An 18537-nucleotide genomic window follows, 5' to 3' on the forward strand; every position below is an offset into this window, starting at 1 on the left:
GGCTGCCTGTGACTTGTTGCAGCTGCGTGGCTGTGGTTTTGCCACTTCCCTTAGTTTTCACGACTGATAGTTGTTAGCTGATTTGACTTTTTTTTTGGGGGGGGGAAACCCAATTATTATTTGAGGCCTTTATGTTGTGCTGTTGAATGTTCAAAGCACATCACATCACATGAACCCGGGGATCTTTACAACCGAGTTGGGCTGAATGTGGCCTGTGTAGGAGTGTCCTGTGACCTTCGCAGGTTGCCCCGCTGCCCTCTGACCTGACCTCACTCACCTGACCTGCCGCCAAATTCATTACAGTGACTTGCACTCTCCTCATCCTCCTGAAAAGCTGTTTGGCAGGCTGCAGTGTACACAAGTAACATGTTTCTGTGGTGGGGGAGACATACTTCACTCATCTCAACTGCTCAACCCCAAAGCTCAGCTTGGAGTTTTGCCTTCTCTGCTGAGCTGCCGGGGCCGAGTGTCAGCGAGGAGAAATCTTCAGGGTGGGGTGGAGTGTGGGGAGAGTAATCTCCCAGCCTTCTGCTGCGGCAAGCATGTGGATAAATTTGCAATCGCCAGAGCCGCTATTGCTTTCGAAGGGCAGTAGCTTGAACTCTCCGTTACCTTCCTCAAATTATGTTTGACATTCAATTAAAACCCCGAGGCACCTGGACGTAAAACGTTAGTGTAGCTGGAAAGTCGCGGGGGTAATGTGTTTTTTTATACATTATTTTATTTGCAGAGTCATCAGACACTGGGCCAGAGGGAATTGGACTTGTCCTCGACTGCAGTTGTGGGGCGGTGGCAGGGGGTGGGGAAGAGAGGTGGCTGAAAAAGAGCCAGGCTGGGACTGGGCATCATGTAAAAGCTGAGTTTCAAGGAAGGTGTCTCGGCTAAGGATGGGGGAAAGATTCAGTTCTGCACAGATTCAAAGGCAAACCTGCCTAGTACTCTCTTTCTGAAACAATGCACAGCCTGAAACTCAGCCATCTTTCAGAACTCACAGGTCTCTTGATTTTGCAGTGTAGTTCTCTTTCCAAATAATGTCCGCACAGATTCATATACTAGGATAAAGTGTGCATAAAAACACACATATTCGTGAAAAATATTAGGAAAAGTTCTTTGCAATAAGGTATGTATTAGGGGGAAAATATGGATGAATATTCATGAATACTTTTTTTAAAAATAATAGTAATAATCACAAACAGATATAGAAAAGTAAGAAAATCAGGCAGAGGGCCTTCTCAGTAGTGGAGCGCACCCTGTGGAACACCCCCCCCCATCAAATATCAATGAGATGAGTGACTATATAACCTTTAGAAGACATCTGAAGGCAGCCCTGTATAGGTAATCTTGTTAATGTTTTATTATGTTTTTATATATTCTGGAAGACACCCAAAGTGGCTGGGAAAACCCAGTCAGATGGGTGGGGTACAAATTATAAATTATTATTAGTATTAACATTAGTTTAACTAAAATTGACAGATTTGCCAGTCCATACTATCAGTCTTGCAGAAATTTGAGATTATGCAAAAGTCGACTTGTATTGAGTAGGTTCAAGGTGGGTGGCAGGCAGGATAAAGAGTCCTGGATGGAGCCCCAGATTGTAGGTCTCATTGTCTCATGTTTTGCTAGGGAAACAGCTACCAGACTTAGAGTGCCTCACCTCTTTCACTGGCAGCTTCCAAGTGGATGTGGGTGTCCTTTTTTCATTCTACAAATCATCTCACAGCTGATCTGCATTCTACAGCCTTCCTGGGTGCAACACTGCCTGAAAACACCATGATGTCCTTGCCTTTCCCAACATGAAATATGGAGACCATAATGTCGACTTGCCTATTGTACTGATTACTTTGCAGTAAGGATCCCTGACATAATTATGGGAAGCTCATTCAGCACTCTACGGTGCTATATAAATACAGAGCTTCATTATTTTAAGCATTCAGTTTTTCAGCTCTAACAGAGTTGCAGAAAACCTGATTCATCATGTATCTGATGAAGTGGACTGTAGTTTGTGGAAGTTTGTTTCACCGTAATACAATGGTTATACCTTAAGGTTCAATTTTGCAGAAAACCTATTGACCCTTCAGCCCAGTTTGGACATAACTCCAAGCCGAACCATGGCCAAATGTGAACATGCAAGGATGCAGGTGCCCACAGTAAATATTGTGGCAGCTTTATTCTTTCTTTGGTTTGGCTTAACATTATGTCCAAACTCAGGCTTATGGTTTGTCTCAAGTCCTACAAACCATGAACTGTATCCAAGGCTTGTCCTTGACTTAATGCTTGTGGTTCATCAGTTCAGAGGTAATAGTAAGCCAAAGCATGACTTATTTATGGGTAATGTGACAGCAGTAGGGATGGAGGAGAAATTTGACTTGGTTTTCATTTAAAGACAAACTTGCCTAAGTGGCACTTTCCAAAAAGATACAAGAATAGAAAAAAACAGCCATCCTTCAGAATTCACACTTCTCTGAATTTTGCAGTGCAATTCTCAAGCCAAATATTGTGCACAAAAATACTTATACGACAGTGAAGTGTGCAATGTAAATGCAGGTATTAGTGAAAACAACACACAAAACTGCATTATAATAGGAAAAAATGCTGTGCAAAGATTTGTATATTAGGCAAAATTGTGACAGCTCCCCAAAGCAGTTCACCCTGAAACAGTAACAGGGAAAGCTTTAACTACCCTTCTCCCCCACCCTCTGTCAAATCTCCCCAGTTCTGTTGGTTGCATAAATTGGTCCCGATTGTGCCCTCTAGACAGTTCCCTCCAGGACTCATGAGTGCATCTGAGCATGTGGGTGAAATATACAGCATGAGAATGTGCTCAGAATAGTGTTTTTTTGGGAATCTGGGGATGATTGACAGAGGACAGAAAACTCCACTCAGTCACTTTGTTCTGGCTACTGTCAGAGTCAGGACTGTGGGCATGCTGGACTCACACCATGGCCGGAGCTGGCACCTCTCACATCTTTAATTCGCAGTTCTGGGCTTTGATGGTTCCCAGCTGTCTTTTCTGCGGGCTGTGTGTGTCTATCTCGCTGGCATCTCTTCTGGCCCATTTGTCACTGTGGCTCACAGATGTCATGCAATTTCTCCGCTGCCCGGGTGCAGCTCGCTGGCACGCAGAGCTCCTTTCTTACTATGCGAGAGAATCTTCCAAAAACCCCTGCAGGGCCAATATGCCTTCTGTGGCACTAAAACATGGGCCTGTGGAGGCACCCCCTCCCCTCGTGCCATGCTGGCTGGCTGGCTGGCTGGCTCTTTGGGAAACGAATCAATTCACAGGCCCCTGGTCCCCCCCCCCCATTCAGGCATGTGCCACACCGGCCTTGGAGACAACTCTGCTGAGGAGGTTAGAATGAAGATCGTAGGAAACCATCAGGTCACCATGGCAACTGGTATGCCAGAGGGAATTGCCTTATGCAAGGATGATTAGGGAGAGGAGAGAAATATGTATGATCTTCAGCTTGGTTTTATGGGGTGGAGGGGAATCAATAGCTCACGGAAAGAGGAACAGTGCTGGTAGGTTGGGGTCTGTGATGGGTGGTCTGTTCTTTGGAAGGCAGGTACGCCACAAAGTAACACTTTGATGTTCTGGGTTTGAGTCTATTCATTCAATCAGAAGTGGAACTTCAGGCTTCACATAGTTGCCAGGTTCTATCAAGGACAGGCAAGAGGGGATCGGGCCTTTGGTGTTGCGCTGTGGTGGCTGATGCCCATTTGGACTGGTATGGTGGAAGGCAAGGAGGCCATAGTAGGTGGAGCCAGAGCCAATGAAAGGTGGAGCCAGCTAGTTCTAGTTCAGTCCTCATCCTCTTTGCCTGATGTGGTCTTTGAGGTAAACAGTAAGACTAAGCTCACCCAATCACTGCCACTCTCTGGATTGGTTGTAAATTAGAAGGCAGGCAGGCAGAGGCTGACTGAGGTTGTGGGGCAGTGCTCCATTCATCCTAATGGACCAGCCTTCCATAGAGTAGCAGTATCCAAGCAATGGAATGCTGTCCCCCCTGGAGGTTTGGTCAAGGCTCCCTATGCTTTAGGATTTCTATTGGACCATCACGGCTAGAGATAGGGGAGAAATCTGATTCAGTTCACAAATGAATCCAGTTTTATCAAATCTGCACTCTCCAGAAGAATGTGAGAACCAAAACACAGCTATCCTTTGAAATTTGCACATCTATGAATTTTGCAGTGCAGTTCCCCAACCAACCAATGTTTACGAAAGTAAGGCAAATGTGTCCCTAAAAATGAAAGTGTTAGTAAAAATAACATACCAAAATGCATTATACTAGAATACATTACATGCACAAATGTGTACATGAGTCAAAATGGCATGCAAAAATGTGTTTATTAGGGAAAATTTTGCACACCAAAATGCTGATGAATTTTCATGAGGATTAAAAGCAAAACAAAATCTGCAGATTGCTGTCAAAATGTGGGAAATGAGATCTAAAATAGGAAAAAATAGAAACTGAGAGGACTAAGATTGACAGATTCCACCCCAGTCAAGATCTGCACTATTTTGCTGGACTTTCGGTGAGGGTGTTGCTTTTGAGGCTTGTGGTTACCTGTAAATTCTTTGGTTTTTTACTGGTATGTTTTCACTGTGAATGTTTTGGGTTTTTTCATAGTAATTTAATTGCTGTTTGTAATTTAGCTGTTAACAGCCTTGGGGGGCCTTGGGGCAGAGAGGTGGCCTATATACATATTAAATAATCAAACAAAGCAATAAGGGTCACATAAGCAGCAAGGTAAAGGAGTCACACAACCCACTCCCCATTAGGTCTTGGTGCAGATTCCTGTAGCTTGGTTGCAACGTGCCTAGAGTATAAATGCTGCATGGATTACACGATCCCTGTGCCTGGTGGCATCTGCTTGGTCTGAAGGGGTTGTGTCATCTGGAACAGTGTGGGGTCACATGACTCCCCATTGCAATCTGATTGGAGGACAAGCTGGGGTTAGTGTGGCCCTGTCATTGGTACATTATCTCGGCTTGTTCCACCCCTTGGCTCTGCTCTGTCCCCACTGTGGGAGGCAGTATGCCTCTAAATACCAGTTGGAGGGTGTGGCTGTTTTGCTCATGTCTTGCTTGTGGGCTTCCCATCAGGGCACCTAGTTTGCCATTGCAAGAACAGGATGCTAGACTAAATCAGCCTTTGGAGGCTCTTCTTATGTTCTATTGCTAATAATTGTGTGTGTGTGTGTGGAGGACATCATTGCAATGCTGTCGTTTTAGACTGTGGATCCTGTTTCCTAGGACTATGGTGGCAGTAAAGAAGTAGGTTTGTTTTAAGGAAGAATAAATTTCTTCCTCTGTAGCTGGTAGGGGATTGTTTTTTCCCCCTGGTGGAATTTTTATTTTATTTTTTAAAATGGTGCTTGCATGCAGCAGAATGAATGCTTTCAGCGATGAAAGCGTCAGGGCACGGATTATAGAGTGTGCAGGGAAAGTTAGTAAATTTGGACCCATTTTATGGAGCCAATAAGTGTCAAGGCGATCAGTGCAGCAGAAGCAGCAGCAGGGGGAGCAAGAAAGGCCTCAAACAGAGAGGCTGGTGGACTTTTCGCTTCAGGGATGGTGGTGGTGGTATGCCTGTGTGCTGAGAGGATAATGCCCAGGTTTTGATAGCTTGGGAGGGAACGGAAGAGAGAATTGCTGATAAATCGCACCAGTGACCAAGTCCTAAAGGAGGCGATGATGGACTCCCAATTACGCTGCTAAAAGCCTTCCAGACATGTCGCCCTTCCAGATGACCTGTTTGTTCAGCATTCATCCTGATTTGCTTGCACAAAGCTTACGTGGTGGTTAGACCATGTCCAGCCTTTATTGAGCATTCATTCTGGTTTGTTTATGACAATGAGCATCCATCCTGATTTACAGTACTTGCACGGTGATTGCCCTTCTTTGGGTTACTGATTCGTCCATTCTGCATTTTTCAATGCCTTTCTTTGCCACTTGCCGAACTTCAGTTGTTGTTTGTTTTTACGTTTTTGTGTGTGCTAAGGCAACAGAATGCTTTAATGCACTTCAACTGCATGAACCTAAAGTTGTGGTGTGCTCTTGGATCCCTCTTACTGAATAGTAAGGGCCCGGAGGCAACCATAGTTGTAACTGGCTAGTAAGATGACCATCAGTCTGTCAGTGGGGTGAGTCTGGAGAGGACACCAGTATGTTGCAAGGCACCATGGGAGGGGAGAATCATTTTGTGTGCAAGTGTCTGTGGCTGCCATTCATGTCTATGGGATGATATAGGGGAGGCAGCCATCTTTCTTCACTTCCACAGAAGCTAATGAGGGATATTCTGAGAGGAGCAATGACAATTTCTGAAAATTGCTAAAATGCTCCCCTCCCCCACTGCCTGCCAACAGGACCACATCAGGTAAACACAGGAAGCTGCCTGATACAGACTGGCATCAGCTATCCAGGGTTTCAGGCAGTGGACATTCTTGGCCCTTTCTGGAGATGCCAGAGACTGAACCTGCAAAGCAGATGCTCTACCACTGAGCTACGCCCCCTCCCCTTAATCAGACCACTGGTCCAGCTAGCACAGTATTGTATACACTAATTGGCAGTGACCCTCCAGAACATCAGGCAGGGGTCTCTCCCAGTCACCTTTTGCATGCAAATAATGTTCTTGGCCAGTTGAGATTTTGGCAGTGGTTCAAATCCCCGTGACGGGGTGAGCTTCTGTTGCTCAGTCCCAGCTCCTGCCAACCTAACAGTTTGAAAGCACACCCAAAAGTGCAAGTAGATAAATAGGTACCACTCTGGTGGGAAGGTAAAAGGCATTTCCGTGTGCTGCTCTTGTTTTGCCAGAAGCGGCTTAGTCATGCTGGCCACATGACCCGGAAAAACTGTCTGCGGACAAACGTTGGCTCCCTCGGCCAGTAAAGCGAGATGAGCGCCACAACCCCAGAGTTGTTTGCGACTGGACTTAACTGTCCTTTACCTTTACCTTTTTTAGTTTCTTTTATTCAGGCTGCAGATGTGCCTCAAATGACCTCTGTTCATCAAGTGTCTTGTGTTGCATTCCCTGTGCAGCTTCTTTAAGCCCAGGTGGGTGCAAGGAGGCCCATGCTATTGGTGGGCCTGATCCCTGGGAGCATTTCCACAGGGGCTGCCTGAACTCCAGCAGGAGCTGTGGTGGCAGCTCCTCTTTCCCCACGCTCCCTCTTTTCTGTCCAGGGAGATTATTGGTGATATTAAGGCCAATTAGCATGTTTGCTTTTTATTCGTGGCCATTTGTTTTCCTGTGACACGAAGCATCTGCTGGGCCAATAACGGGACTGTCTGCGGGGCGGGGGAAGCAGCCTCCATCCAGCCCCCCCCCTCCTGCCTGGACATGAGCACAGGCCCTGTGTGGGCCGTCTGTGGCAGCACTCGCCCACTGCGACCAGATGGGAGGCTATCATCAGGAGTGGCAAATAGCCCTGCTTTGTGTAATTGACAGATTGTTATCAGCAATACTTGAGTTGTGCCTAATAATAATAAAAAGGAGAAGGGGGGAGAAGAAGGGAGGCGGAAACCTGGCAGCGCTTCTGATGGCTAAGCAGGGAAGAGCTTGGAAAGCCTCTTGTCACATCTGAAGGGCAAGGGAGTTAATTAGGGCTGGTGCTGCAGCCTGCGGGTGCAGCTTGATGGTGTTGCTATGTGCGGAAGCCCTCTCAACGTTTCCTTCTCTTTCCTGCAAAGAAAAGCCTCTTGACTTTTCAGGTAGGACAAGAGGGGGAGGTGACAAGCAGGAAACCCAAGAGATGGCATTTCATCAGTGCAGAATGGGGACTCTACAGTGCGACCACATCTTACGAGGATGTTCAGTTCCAAGAGTGCCATGTAGACACGAAAACATGTATTCCCCAACAATTCCTATGGATCTGCCCCCACACGAGTGGCCCTATCCTTCCAGAGCTGGCAGGCTGAGTGGGCCATGCCCCTCAAGCAAGGCAGAGAGCTTAAAAAGCCCTTTCTGCTCCAGGAAAACCTGGCCTTACCCGCATTTAACTTGCGAAATTTTGCCCAGCCACCCACCAAACTCCTATGGTTGAAACTGCGTTAAGTTAAATGCACATAAGATACAATCAGACTACATTTGCAAAACCTGTTGCCCATTTGGTGTGTACGGAATGGAAAATCTGTCCCAACAATATAAATCTCAGGTGTCAAGGGCCAGGGTAAAGGGTCTCCAGCATTTGCTCAGAACTGCCTCTCCCCATATAAACTGACCCGGATTCTGTGTTCATTATCTGAGACCCTTCTTCGTGTGCCTCCTCCACATGAGGTCCAGGGGGTGGCAACGTGAGAAAGGACCTTTTCTGCAATGGTTCCCCATCTGTGGAATGCACAAATATATTTTTAGACGCCAGGCAAAAAATGTTCTTCTTCAACCCAGGCCTTTGGCTGATTAATAGTCTACAGCTGTTGAAAAGTGTTTGTGGATTATTGTTTTGTTGTTTCTGTTTTAACTATTGACTTGTATTTTTATCTTGTGAACCGCCCTGAGATCTGTGGATAAAGGGCAGTATATAAATCTCTCTCCCCCCAAAAAGCTGTATAATCAAGGTGCCAGACACACCTTTGTGGGGAGTTCCAATGTGTGTGTGTGTGGCTCATGCACCCCCTCATCAGGTGCTGTGGTAAGGTGGGTGGGGTGTTGGTCGTCTTGGGGGATGACTTTGGCTCAGTCTTGGGGCTGCCCCTACACTGTTGCCTATTATAGCCAGTGCTATTTTCTAGAAAAAGAGGTGCCGGAACTCACCACAAACACCTCCTTTGTTCTCTTATAAAGGCACCCACCTGAGAGGTATCGGAACTGAGTTCCAGTGAGTTCCAGCTGGAAAAAGCCCTGATTGTAACCATATATAATTCTTTCTTTGTCCCCATTCCTCTGCTAGGGGAGGTTTCCAGGGTCCTGAACCTCTGGTTGCAGTAAAAGCCCAGCCTGCTGTTGCTTTTTACATCACTGCACATTCTCTCACACTGGCATTGCCTGGGCCGATTTTAAATAAGCCCTCTCCTGCCGTCCTTTGCTGCTTCCCTTGGGAGTCTCACTCTCCTGCCTAATAGAATTTTCACCCTCCCCGATAACCCCCTTTCCGCTCTATTCCTGGCTCCTTTCGCCTTCATTGCTGCCCATTTTTTCTTCTGTCGATCACAGATGACACAATCTGGCCCCCATTACTGCAGCAGATGAGCATCACGTTGCCTTTCCTGTATTTATTGTTACTGGAAACCCCAAGAAAGCCAGGGCAGTGTCATTCTATTACAGTCTATCTAAAAGGGAACAGCAAATGAGGACCCAAATGCACCAACAGAGCACTTAAAAAGCAAATACAAGGTCCTCTTCTCAGCTCTACTGAGATTTTGTATCTAGAGTGTTGGTGTAGAGAGATGGCAGCATTGCCTTTGCTTAGCAGAGGCAGGACCAAGGCTGGGCAGTGAAAGTTGGATCCCCTCTTTGACCAAAGAGCTTTGACTCTGGGGAACGTTGAATGTGATTTATTTCTTGTTGTGCTATAGCGAGTGGCTTGGGGCTGTATTTGAAAATAACTGAGCTACTTTGTAAATGAGTTTGCAGTTCTGAGTCTTGGTGAGAATAATGCCCCCAATTTTTTGGCTTCATTTTCAGGCCATTAAATTGCGGTGGGGGGCATTCTGGCTGTTATTGAGGACAGGGCGCATGATGCAGGGCAGTGCAGGCGATTCTCCCACACAGGGTGCCGAGATGAGGGGGTGCCCCAAGACCTACCTGCGGATGAGGCTTCCTCGTGGTCAGAGCTGGCACATCACCATTCACTGCTTTCTCCTGCCACTCTCCCAGAGTCACTGCTGAAGTCAGGAGACTCACTTTCCTGGGCCAGGTGCAGTGGCTAAGCAGATGCCCATAGGAAGCTCAGTGCAAAAGCCCCCTGCCCTCTTGCGATTCCCAGGAACTGGCAATCAGAGGCATACTGCCTTCAGCACTCCAGAGGCAGGACACAACATAGTGATGGCCACCCACTTGGATGGCTTGAAGACAAATTCATGGCAGTTAAGGCTATCAGTGGATGATAAGACTATGGGTGGCTGGTTGGCATGATGGCTCTGCTCATGGCCGGAGGCAGTAATGCTTATGAATACCAGCTGCTGGAGACTGCCAGAGAGGAGAGCACTCTTGTGCTCATGTCCTCCTTGCAGGCTTCGCATGAGCAGCTGGCCGGCCCCTGGGAGAGCAGGTCTCACCCAACAGGCTCTTTTAACATTCTTACGTAGCAAGCACCACTAAACCCAGTGGGACTTGCTTCTCAGGTGGTACCAGGATAGCCCATTGATTATTTAATTACTATACCGCTTAATGTATTAAAAATACATATTTCCAAGCGGTGTACACAAAAGCAGCAGCAGCAGACAGCTAAAACAAAATGTTGCAAAGGTACGCAGTCACACATAAAAATGTTACATTAATACGAAGTTACTAATAAGTATCAATCAATATCCATTCATTTTCCTTCCTCTTTAAATCTTGCAACTGCCCAACCCACCTTTTTCAGAGCAATGCGGACCTCCAGCCTGCTTCAAACCCTCTCCGCAGCAGGGAGCAGCCGGAGGAAGCCTGCCAGCGCCTGGCTTTTCTCTTCCCTGCACTGGAGAGTTTATGGAGTCATTAAAGAAGGCAGCTGGTCCAGTTTACAGCCGAGAGTCCTGCTCGGTTTACCCTGAGGGTAAGACTTTGCGGCAAGGTAATCACATGGGGATCCTATGTGGGGAGGGGCATCAGGACCCTCCCCAGAGACCCTTCGTGCTCTGTGGAATAAACCCTCAAAATGGGGAAGAAAGGGTGAAATTCTGTAAGATTGGTTTGAGCTGAGCTGCCCTCCCAACCGCATCTCCCCAAGCTCTTTTTCTTGAACAGGGAAAATCCTGGGCAGCTTTTATCTCCGTATATATAAATGTGTTAGTGGCATTTCTCCTAAAAGTATTCAAAGCTATTTACAATCAAGTAATAAAAAACACAGAATAATAAAACCCAATTTAAAATGCCGATAAAAATAAAAAACCTGCAGTATAAAAAGGAAAACGTCGCATGACACAAGCCAGGGAGAAATGACCTGCCAGAGTTAGCTAGAGGAGACTTCATGTGGCCCTCTGCTCCTCTCCACCTGGCCCTTGGAACTCTCTCCAGGCCACACCCTTTGCTGGCCCTCCGTCTCACTGTCCTTGAGGGTTTGTGCCTGGAATTCTGAATTCTGATAATGTTTCTTGCTTGCCTGGATGGAGGAAAGAGAGGGATGTGAGACGGTGCCTGGAAACTAGCCTACAGTGCCTTTCAATCGTCTTTTTTGCTTTATTATTATTATTTATTTACATTTATATGCTTTGACTTTTTTTAAAAAAACCAGTCAAGTAGTGTATAGCTTTTGTGAAATAAATAATACATAAATTGTATGTGCCCCCACCATTCCTGAGAAGCTTGCCTAGGAAGGAATGTAACTATACCCCTGACCTAAAGCCTGAAGGTAAAGAGGCCCACCTGTGTTGTCCATACTAGGTTAGGAGGTTGGGCTCTGGGTACATATACCAGACCTGGTCATCGCAGGCACTGATGCCTCATCCTCCAGCGCTGGTGCACCCAGGGCCAAACAGCTTAACAAGCAAGGCTTCCGATTCAACCCCTTTGAGAGCACAAATTCCCCTGATTGGTCCAGCATGGCATAAGTGCCATGACTGATGATTTTTGCTTCTCGTTTTGTATTTGAGAAAGACCCCCTTCTCCAGACTAGGGCTGCATATACACCATATATTTAAAGCACATTCCACCACCACCCAACCCCAAAGAACCCTGGGCCCTCTAGTTTGTTAAGGGTGCTGAGAATTATAGTTCTGTGATGGGTAAACCACATTTCCCAGGATTTGGGGGGGAGGTAGAGGAGATGTCCTCTAAATCTATGGTGTGTAATCTGCCTGGGTGGCTTTTAAAAAACCTTTGATGGGGAAAGTAGGATAAGGGGAAAAGAATCAAACAGCCCCTACTCCTTTCCCCTCTCTTCCCCTTCCTGACTCGCAGCTGACAATGCATCTTTGTCAGGCTTTTATACGTTCCTGTTAATTTCACGCAAAGTGCCCTTGATGGATCTCTTGTTATTTTTCGTGAGCTGAGCCATAAATTTGTGACATCTCACTGTAGCAATCTGTTAAGTGCATCTTGAGGGTGGCGGGGAGGAAGAAGGGCTCTCTGTGGGTCTGCATGTGCCTGTTACATACCACATGGAGAGAGAGAGAGCGAGAGAGATATGCTGGTTCCCAGAGGTGGTAGAGTTGGAGTGGAAACTGACCAGAAGACTCTGCCTAAACCTGGTGCTTCTATCTTGTGCCAATTACTTCTTCTGGAGAGGCCAAGAGAAATGTAGTTTAAGTGACACCTCCCCCACCACCCTCACACACTTCGTTTACTCTGTCTCCCTTCTGCGTCCAAATTTATTATAGGTCATGGTTAGGAATTCAGTCCAAGCTCCTTCCCTCAGAGCACACTCTTTGCAGTAATGGGTTGTCATGTCCCAAATAGGAGTCGCCTTGTCAAATTGTAACCTATCCTGGAATTTGCTGCTGAAGGGTGGAAAATTAATGTTATCACCATCATCTGACTGACCATAGTGATGACAGGAACCTGGACTAGATGTGTCTCTGCTCTGATCCAGCAGCCAGGCCCTTCTTATGCCCAAATCTTCTCCCTCCCTGGCACCTGAACCATTATTGTAATTGTGCCATGAGTGACAGGAATTCTGGGAAATCTTCCATGCCACTGAGGAATCGGGATTGGGGCTGGAGAATGAGGGGTGGAATCCAACCTTGTTGTGCTGCAATGTCATCTGCCATGTGACAGGGTCCGAACTGGGCTCAGAATAAAACTATTTTCTTTGACATGATTAGTTTGCCACGCCCAGTTCTAACCTGATGCATCACTTCCCTCTGCTTCTCTCTCTTGGTTTCCTTTGGAAGGGTGAAGTACCTTTGAGAATTCTGAATGCTCCCCACCTAACCCTCACAAGCAGGCAGGGGAAACTGGAAGATAGAAATTGCCCACTCAAAGTGGGGACAGTCCTATTATGGTGGTGGACAAACTTAAGAACATAGGAAGTTCCTTATACTGAGTCAGATCCTCGGTCCATCTACACTGCCACACTGACTGGCAGTGACACTCCAGGGTTTCAGCCCCGGGACATTCCCAGCCCATGCATTGGGAGGTTTTTAATGCTTTTATGTTTTTATATACAGTGGTACCTCGGGATGCGAATGGGATCCGTTCCAGAGCCCCGTTCGCATCCTGAATAGAACGTGAGATGCGACAGCGCATCTGCATGTGGGCAGGTTGCATTTTGCTGCTTCCGCTCATGCGCATGACGTCATTTTGACCGTCTTCGCATGCACAAGTGGCGAAACTCAGAAGTAATGTGCTCTGTTGCTTCCGGGTCACCGTGGAGCGCAACCCGAAAATACTTATCCTGAAGCATATTTATCCCCAGATATGACTGTATGCTGTAAGGCATGCAGAGTGGCTGGGGGAACCCAGCCAGATGGGTGGGGTATAAGTTGTTGTTGTTGTTGTTGTTACTACTACCTGAAGATGCCATTGGGGATTGAAGTAAATGCTCTGCCACTGAGCTATACCTCAAACATCCATCCCCTCATCTCAGATTCATTCACACACACTGAATTCTTGCGGAATGTTTTGCAGAGGAAACAAATTCTGCTTGAGAAGAGGGTTCCCACAGTGACGAACTAGATGCCACCAAGGAGAGGTCTGAAAGCAAAGCTGTTGCTCAGAGGCATGCATTCTGCTTGATGGAGGGCAAGAAGGCTTGCACACTCTAACACTTCGTAGAATGTCTTATCTCTCAGGCACACTCATGAACACACCCACACCCACACACCCACACACCCCTGACTGCTCATTGTGTCCTTTGTTTGTATGCATGGGGGTAACATTCCCTGCATGACGGTCTCTGTGATCCACATCTCCACACGGCTGCCCTGTACATACTGTATTTTTTGCACTATAAGACTCACTTTTTCCTTCCTAAAAAGTAAAGGGAAACATGTGTGTGTCTTATGGAGCGAATGCAGGCTGTGCAGCTATCCCAGAAGCCAGAATAGCAAGAGGGATTGCTGCTTTCACTGCACAGCGATCCCTTTTGCTGTTCTGGCTTCTGAGATTCAGAATATTTTTTTTCTTGTTTTCCTCCTCCAAAAACTAGGTGCGTCTTGTGGTCTTATACAGTAAAAAATATGGTAAATAACCTCTGCTGGTTCCTTTGTCTCTAGAGGGAGACTTGAAAACAATGGAGACCCACCAAGTCCGCAATGGGGATGAGGAGCTCCATAGATAGTGTGCAAAAGGAAGGAAGCAGCCAAAGGGCAGAGTCCTTGGTGCAGCAACCACTTCAGGAGAACATCAGAAGTGGCCCAACACTGAACTAGGATCATCTGGACTATGGGTGGGCAAACATTTGCCCTCAAGAGCCCTTGGTGGTGGTGGGTGGGCTGCATATTCGTTGGTGTGCCAGGAAGTCTGCTATTCATCCACATACACACCCATTCATTGTCACACTCCTGATTAGTTGTGGGATTTCCAGAAGGTGGCGGTTTGTCCAGGATCTTCGGCAAGTTAACCGGAAAAAAAGTTTTCAGGGTGTCCTGGTTTTTACTTTTTGAAATATGGCAACCCTGCTTGAGACACCCACCATTTTTGCCCTGCGCATGCACACTTGCTATCCCTCACCTCCAGGGCTGGATCTAGACACATCAAAGCTGTTTTTCAGTTAAACATGTTGCAAACTTTGTATGAGAAATCAGGTTAGCAAAAACAGAACTCCACAGTGCCATCTGGTGTCACAGTGTTAGCATGCATAAGCAATGCATATAAAGCATTTTTTTTTTCTTTGCCAGTGTAGCTAAGTCCTAGATCATGTGTACTCTGCATTTTAAGATTAAACTAAAATGTTGTGCAGGCAATGCAAGATTCCTGCCAAGAAAATTTGGATTCTGTGATGTGTCTGAATTATGCAGTTAGGGTGAACTGGCACATTTTTGGTTTCACTGTGCATAATTTGTTCTACATTTTCTTGCTGTTTCACCAAATCAGTAGTTGTGTGGCTTGTGGGCAAGCAGCTCTGCTCCAGCAGTTGTTGCCAGGCCTGTCCTTCTCCAGTCTCGTCTCTTTTTGGAACCCACGCAGCTTCCTTAGGTTGACTGTGCATTTGTGTGAAGTACTCGTTTTCGTTTTGTGATTCAGGATTAGTTTCCCCTGCATGCCCTTTGGAGTGCGCTTATTTCAGGAGAAAGTGTGGCTTATGAAACACTCAGATAAATAACACTTTGTCTCTCCTCATCTTACTGCATTTTAGTTTCACATGATACCTTCTTTCTTCCTTCCATCATTGTATAAATTTCTATTTTGTCAACCTACCCCAGCCCAACCTCCCCCCCCTTATTAAGATACATGAGTGCTTACTTTACATACTTATACCTGAAATTTCCTCAGAGTATCTCTCTCTCACTACCTTCAAGCCCCTTCTCAAAGCTCACCTTTCCCACAATGCCTTTGGCTTAGTTCGTCAGCCTCACCCTATGGGGAAACTAACCAGATGTAACTGAAGCAAATGGGTGGTATTCAACTAAGTTTTACCCTGAGTATTGGAATGTATGGGCCTGACTGAGCTACATTTATTGATTTCAGTGGGTCTACTCTACTCTGAGTTAAACTTGGTTGAAGACCACCCATTTGCTTCCCTAGTTTTACTGACCCTTCCATCTTTTCAGTGGCCCTTCCAGCTTCAAATGGATTGCAACTCCTTGAGGCAGGAGCTTGTCTTTTACTTGGTAAAATATTGTGCACATTGATAGCACGTGATGATGATGATGATGATGATGGTATTTTGCAGAGTACAGAGCATGCCCTTCAGAGCATGCAGATACTTCCTCCCCACTTTCTCCACTCACCAGCTCTGATAGCTCTTTCATGGTTTCCTCCCTCTTTCAGGTGATGGGGTGGAAGCAGATCAGAAGGTGAAGACACAGTGGCCGCGGTCAGCAGATGAACCAGGGGTGTACATGGCACAAACAGGTAATAAATGACCTTGCCGGGGAAAGCATGGGGAAATGAGAAAAATCATCAGGGCATTCTCAGGGTATCCTTCCTTGCAGCCAGGTCCAGTCTTTAGTCTTCTCCTCAGTACGTGCCAGGTGGTGTGATTGGGTCCGTGGGCATATTTGCAAACTGAAGAAGTTGTTGTGGTCAGCATAACCACACCACAACTTAGTCTATTAGCACAGTCTCAGACCAGGACTCAATGGTAGTTTTGCTATCAGCTTTTCACCTCAAACACATTTTGAATGACATTTGGGGCGTCCTCCTGAGGTGAAACATACCAGGAATTCCGTGGGAATACAGCATAGTTTTGATGAGACTTGCAGTGTTTCTGAGGATGGGAGGTGGTTGAGAGGTGAGGGGGCGTTGGGGAGGTTCCACATATTCTTTCAATTTTCACCAGAATTCTCCTAAACTGAAATTTGAAGCAAATTGTTAAGGTTCTTCATCAGAATGAGCAGCATGAAAAATTTAGAAGGAAAGGATTTTAATGTCTGAACTCCCATCAGTTTAACTTGGAATTGGATCAGCTTCTCTAGAGGACATTTGGAATCTTATCACCCCACCAACTTGCCCTGATTTCCGAAATTAAATTGTGGTGCTAGTTGTGCTATTTTGCATTGAAGTTTCCTCTTCCAATATAATCAGTGCTCCTCATCCAAGTCTCAGGTGCTAATGGCCAGACAGAGCTCAACAAAGTCACCATAAGAGGATTTTGAAGTAAGAACCTCCAGAGCCTTGAGGGAGAGATGTACAATCACTGACCAAGAATTAAGAAGCTCCCCCGCCTGACCAGCCTATAGCTTTTGCAAAGGCCTTTTATGTTTTCAACTAAACTAGCTTACGGATGGGGAATTTGCGGCCCTCCAGATGTTGTTCTAGTCTTCTTTCTTTGGCAATCACTTGTAGCCGAGTAAGATTGTCTTCCATAAACACCGTTTTAACAGTGGGTCCATAAGTGACTGTGGAGGCCAATTCTGGATCCACACATCTTTCTACAGTGGAGCATAGGTTTCCAGGCAGGAGCTGATCATGGTGAGGGTTTGCCAAACATGCCTTCCTCTTAGCACCTTTCTCCCTTACATCCTGAGTTCGAGTGTCTTCAAAGCCCATGACACCTTTTGTAAAGGCTGTTCTCCAATTGGAGCACTCACAGGCCAGTGTTTCCCAGTTGTCTGTGTTTATACTACATTTTTAAAAAAGATTTGCCTTGAGAGAGTCTTTAAAACTCTTTTGTTGACCACCAGCATTATGCTTTCCATTTTTAAGTTCGGAATAGAGTAGTTGCTCTGGAAGACAATTATCAGACGTCTGCACAACATGACCAGTCCAACGAAGTTGATGTTGAAGAATCATTGCTTCAAAGCAATGCTGTTCTAGTACAGCTCCCATCAACCCTATCCATTGGCCATAGCGGTTGGGCCCAGTGGGAACTGGAGCCCATAAACCCTCAGCTGATGCTGAGACCTCAAGAGCTTTCAGACACCTCCATGTTGTGAATTGCAAATTACAACATTAGCATCACAAGCATAGTTAGTTTCTCTACCAGTCTTGCAACATCACTGATTTTGAATACTGATTAATTAGACTTGTGAAATCATCGCTAATTTTAAGGAGACACCAACTTTTTAAGACACCTTCTGCATTTTAGCAGAAATATCCTAATTTCTGAGGGCTTTTGACTGAGATGTTGCTCATTGGAGGTGCCTCCCTGCTAGGGATGAACAGAAGGTCTGGCCTTTCTGTCGTTCAGTTCAATATCTTTGACTCTGATTCACTTTTGTTTCTTTTTTAAAAACTCTTTTGAAAGCAGGGACCCTCATCTTTTGGGTCCTGGGGACACATTTGAAAATCATAAAATACTGCCAAGGGGCCCCCCAATATACCATTTCACAATGGGAAACTACTAATGCTTACACACAAACACACCACAACAGGCAAAAACAAAAACAAAAAACAAGCAGACAAATAAGTGGAACTCTACCCTAAGAAAAAATCTCTTCAAAAAGCCAAAATAAATATCTCAGTGGCAGGTGGCCTTGGTGGGCCCCCAGGGGGTCATGCCTGAAGGCACTGTGGTGCCCACATGAGGGACCTCAATTTTAAAGCATATAATTCCTGCTCTCATTTCTGAGTGGAGAGATGCCATCATTCCTCCTGCTCCACCTCACACCAGAATGCCCCTAAAGTGATGCTCCATAGTGATAATGCCTTAATTTTTGGAGTTGGGTGTTCTGTTTTGACAGGGGAAATGGTAGCTTTAGGCTGGTCCCCATGCATAAAGCTCCTCTGCCAATAAGAGATGGTGGCAAGAATACTTAAATATATACTGTGTAGTATATATTCAAAATAAGTTGGGTTGATGGAAATAAGAGACCACAGCTGCTCGCTGCCATGGAATGTCCCACCATGAAACATT

The 18537-nt window shown here is 46.1% G+C and overlaps 1 protein-coding gene across 3 annotated transcripts in view; it reads left to right on the forward strand.

The window, feature by feature from the left end:
- The window catches only part of ADGRB2 (adhesion G protein-coupled receptor B2), a 157784-nt gene that overhangs the window by 48759 nt on the left and 90488 nt on the right, over positions 1 to 18537 (forward strand). For all 3 annotated transcript variants that reach the window (XM_083453080.1, XM_083453081.1, XM_083453079.1), the window contains exon 3: positions 16011 to 16094. In XM_083453080.1, the coding sequence (XP_083309206.1) occupies positions 16011 to 16094 (84 nt within the window). The remainder of the gene's footprint in view (positions 1 to 16010; positions 16095 to 18537) is intronic.

Source organism: Podarcis tiliguerta (assembly GCF_965153285.1).
Source record: "Podarcis tiliguerta genome assembly, chromosome: 8".
NCBI lineage: Eukaryota > Metazoa > Chordata > Lepidosauria > Squamata > Lacertidae > Podarcis > Podarcis tiliguerta.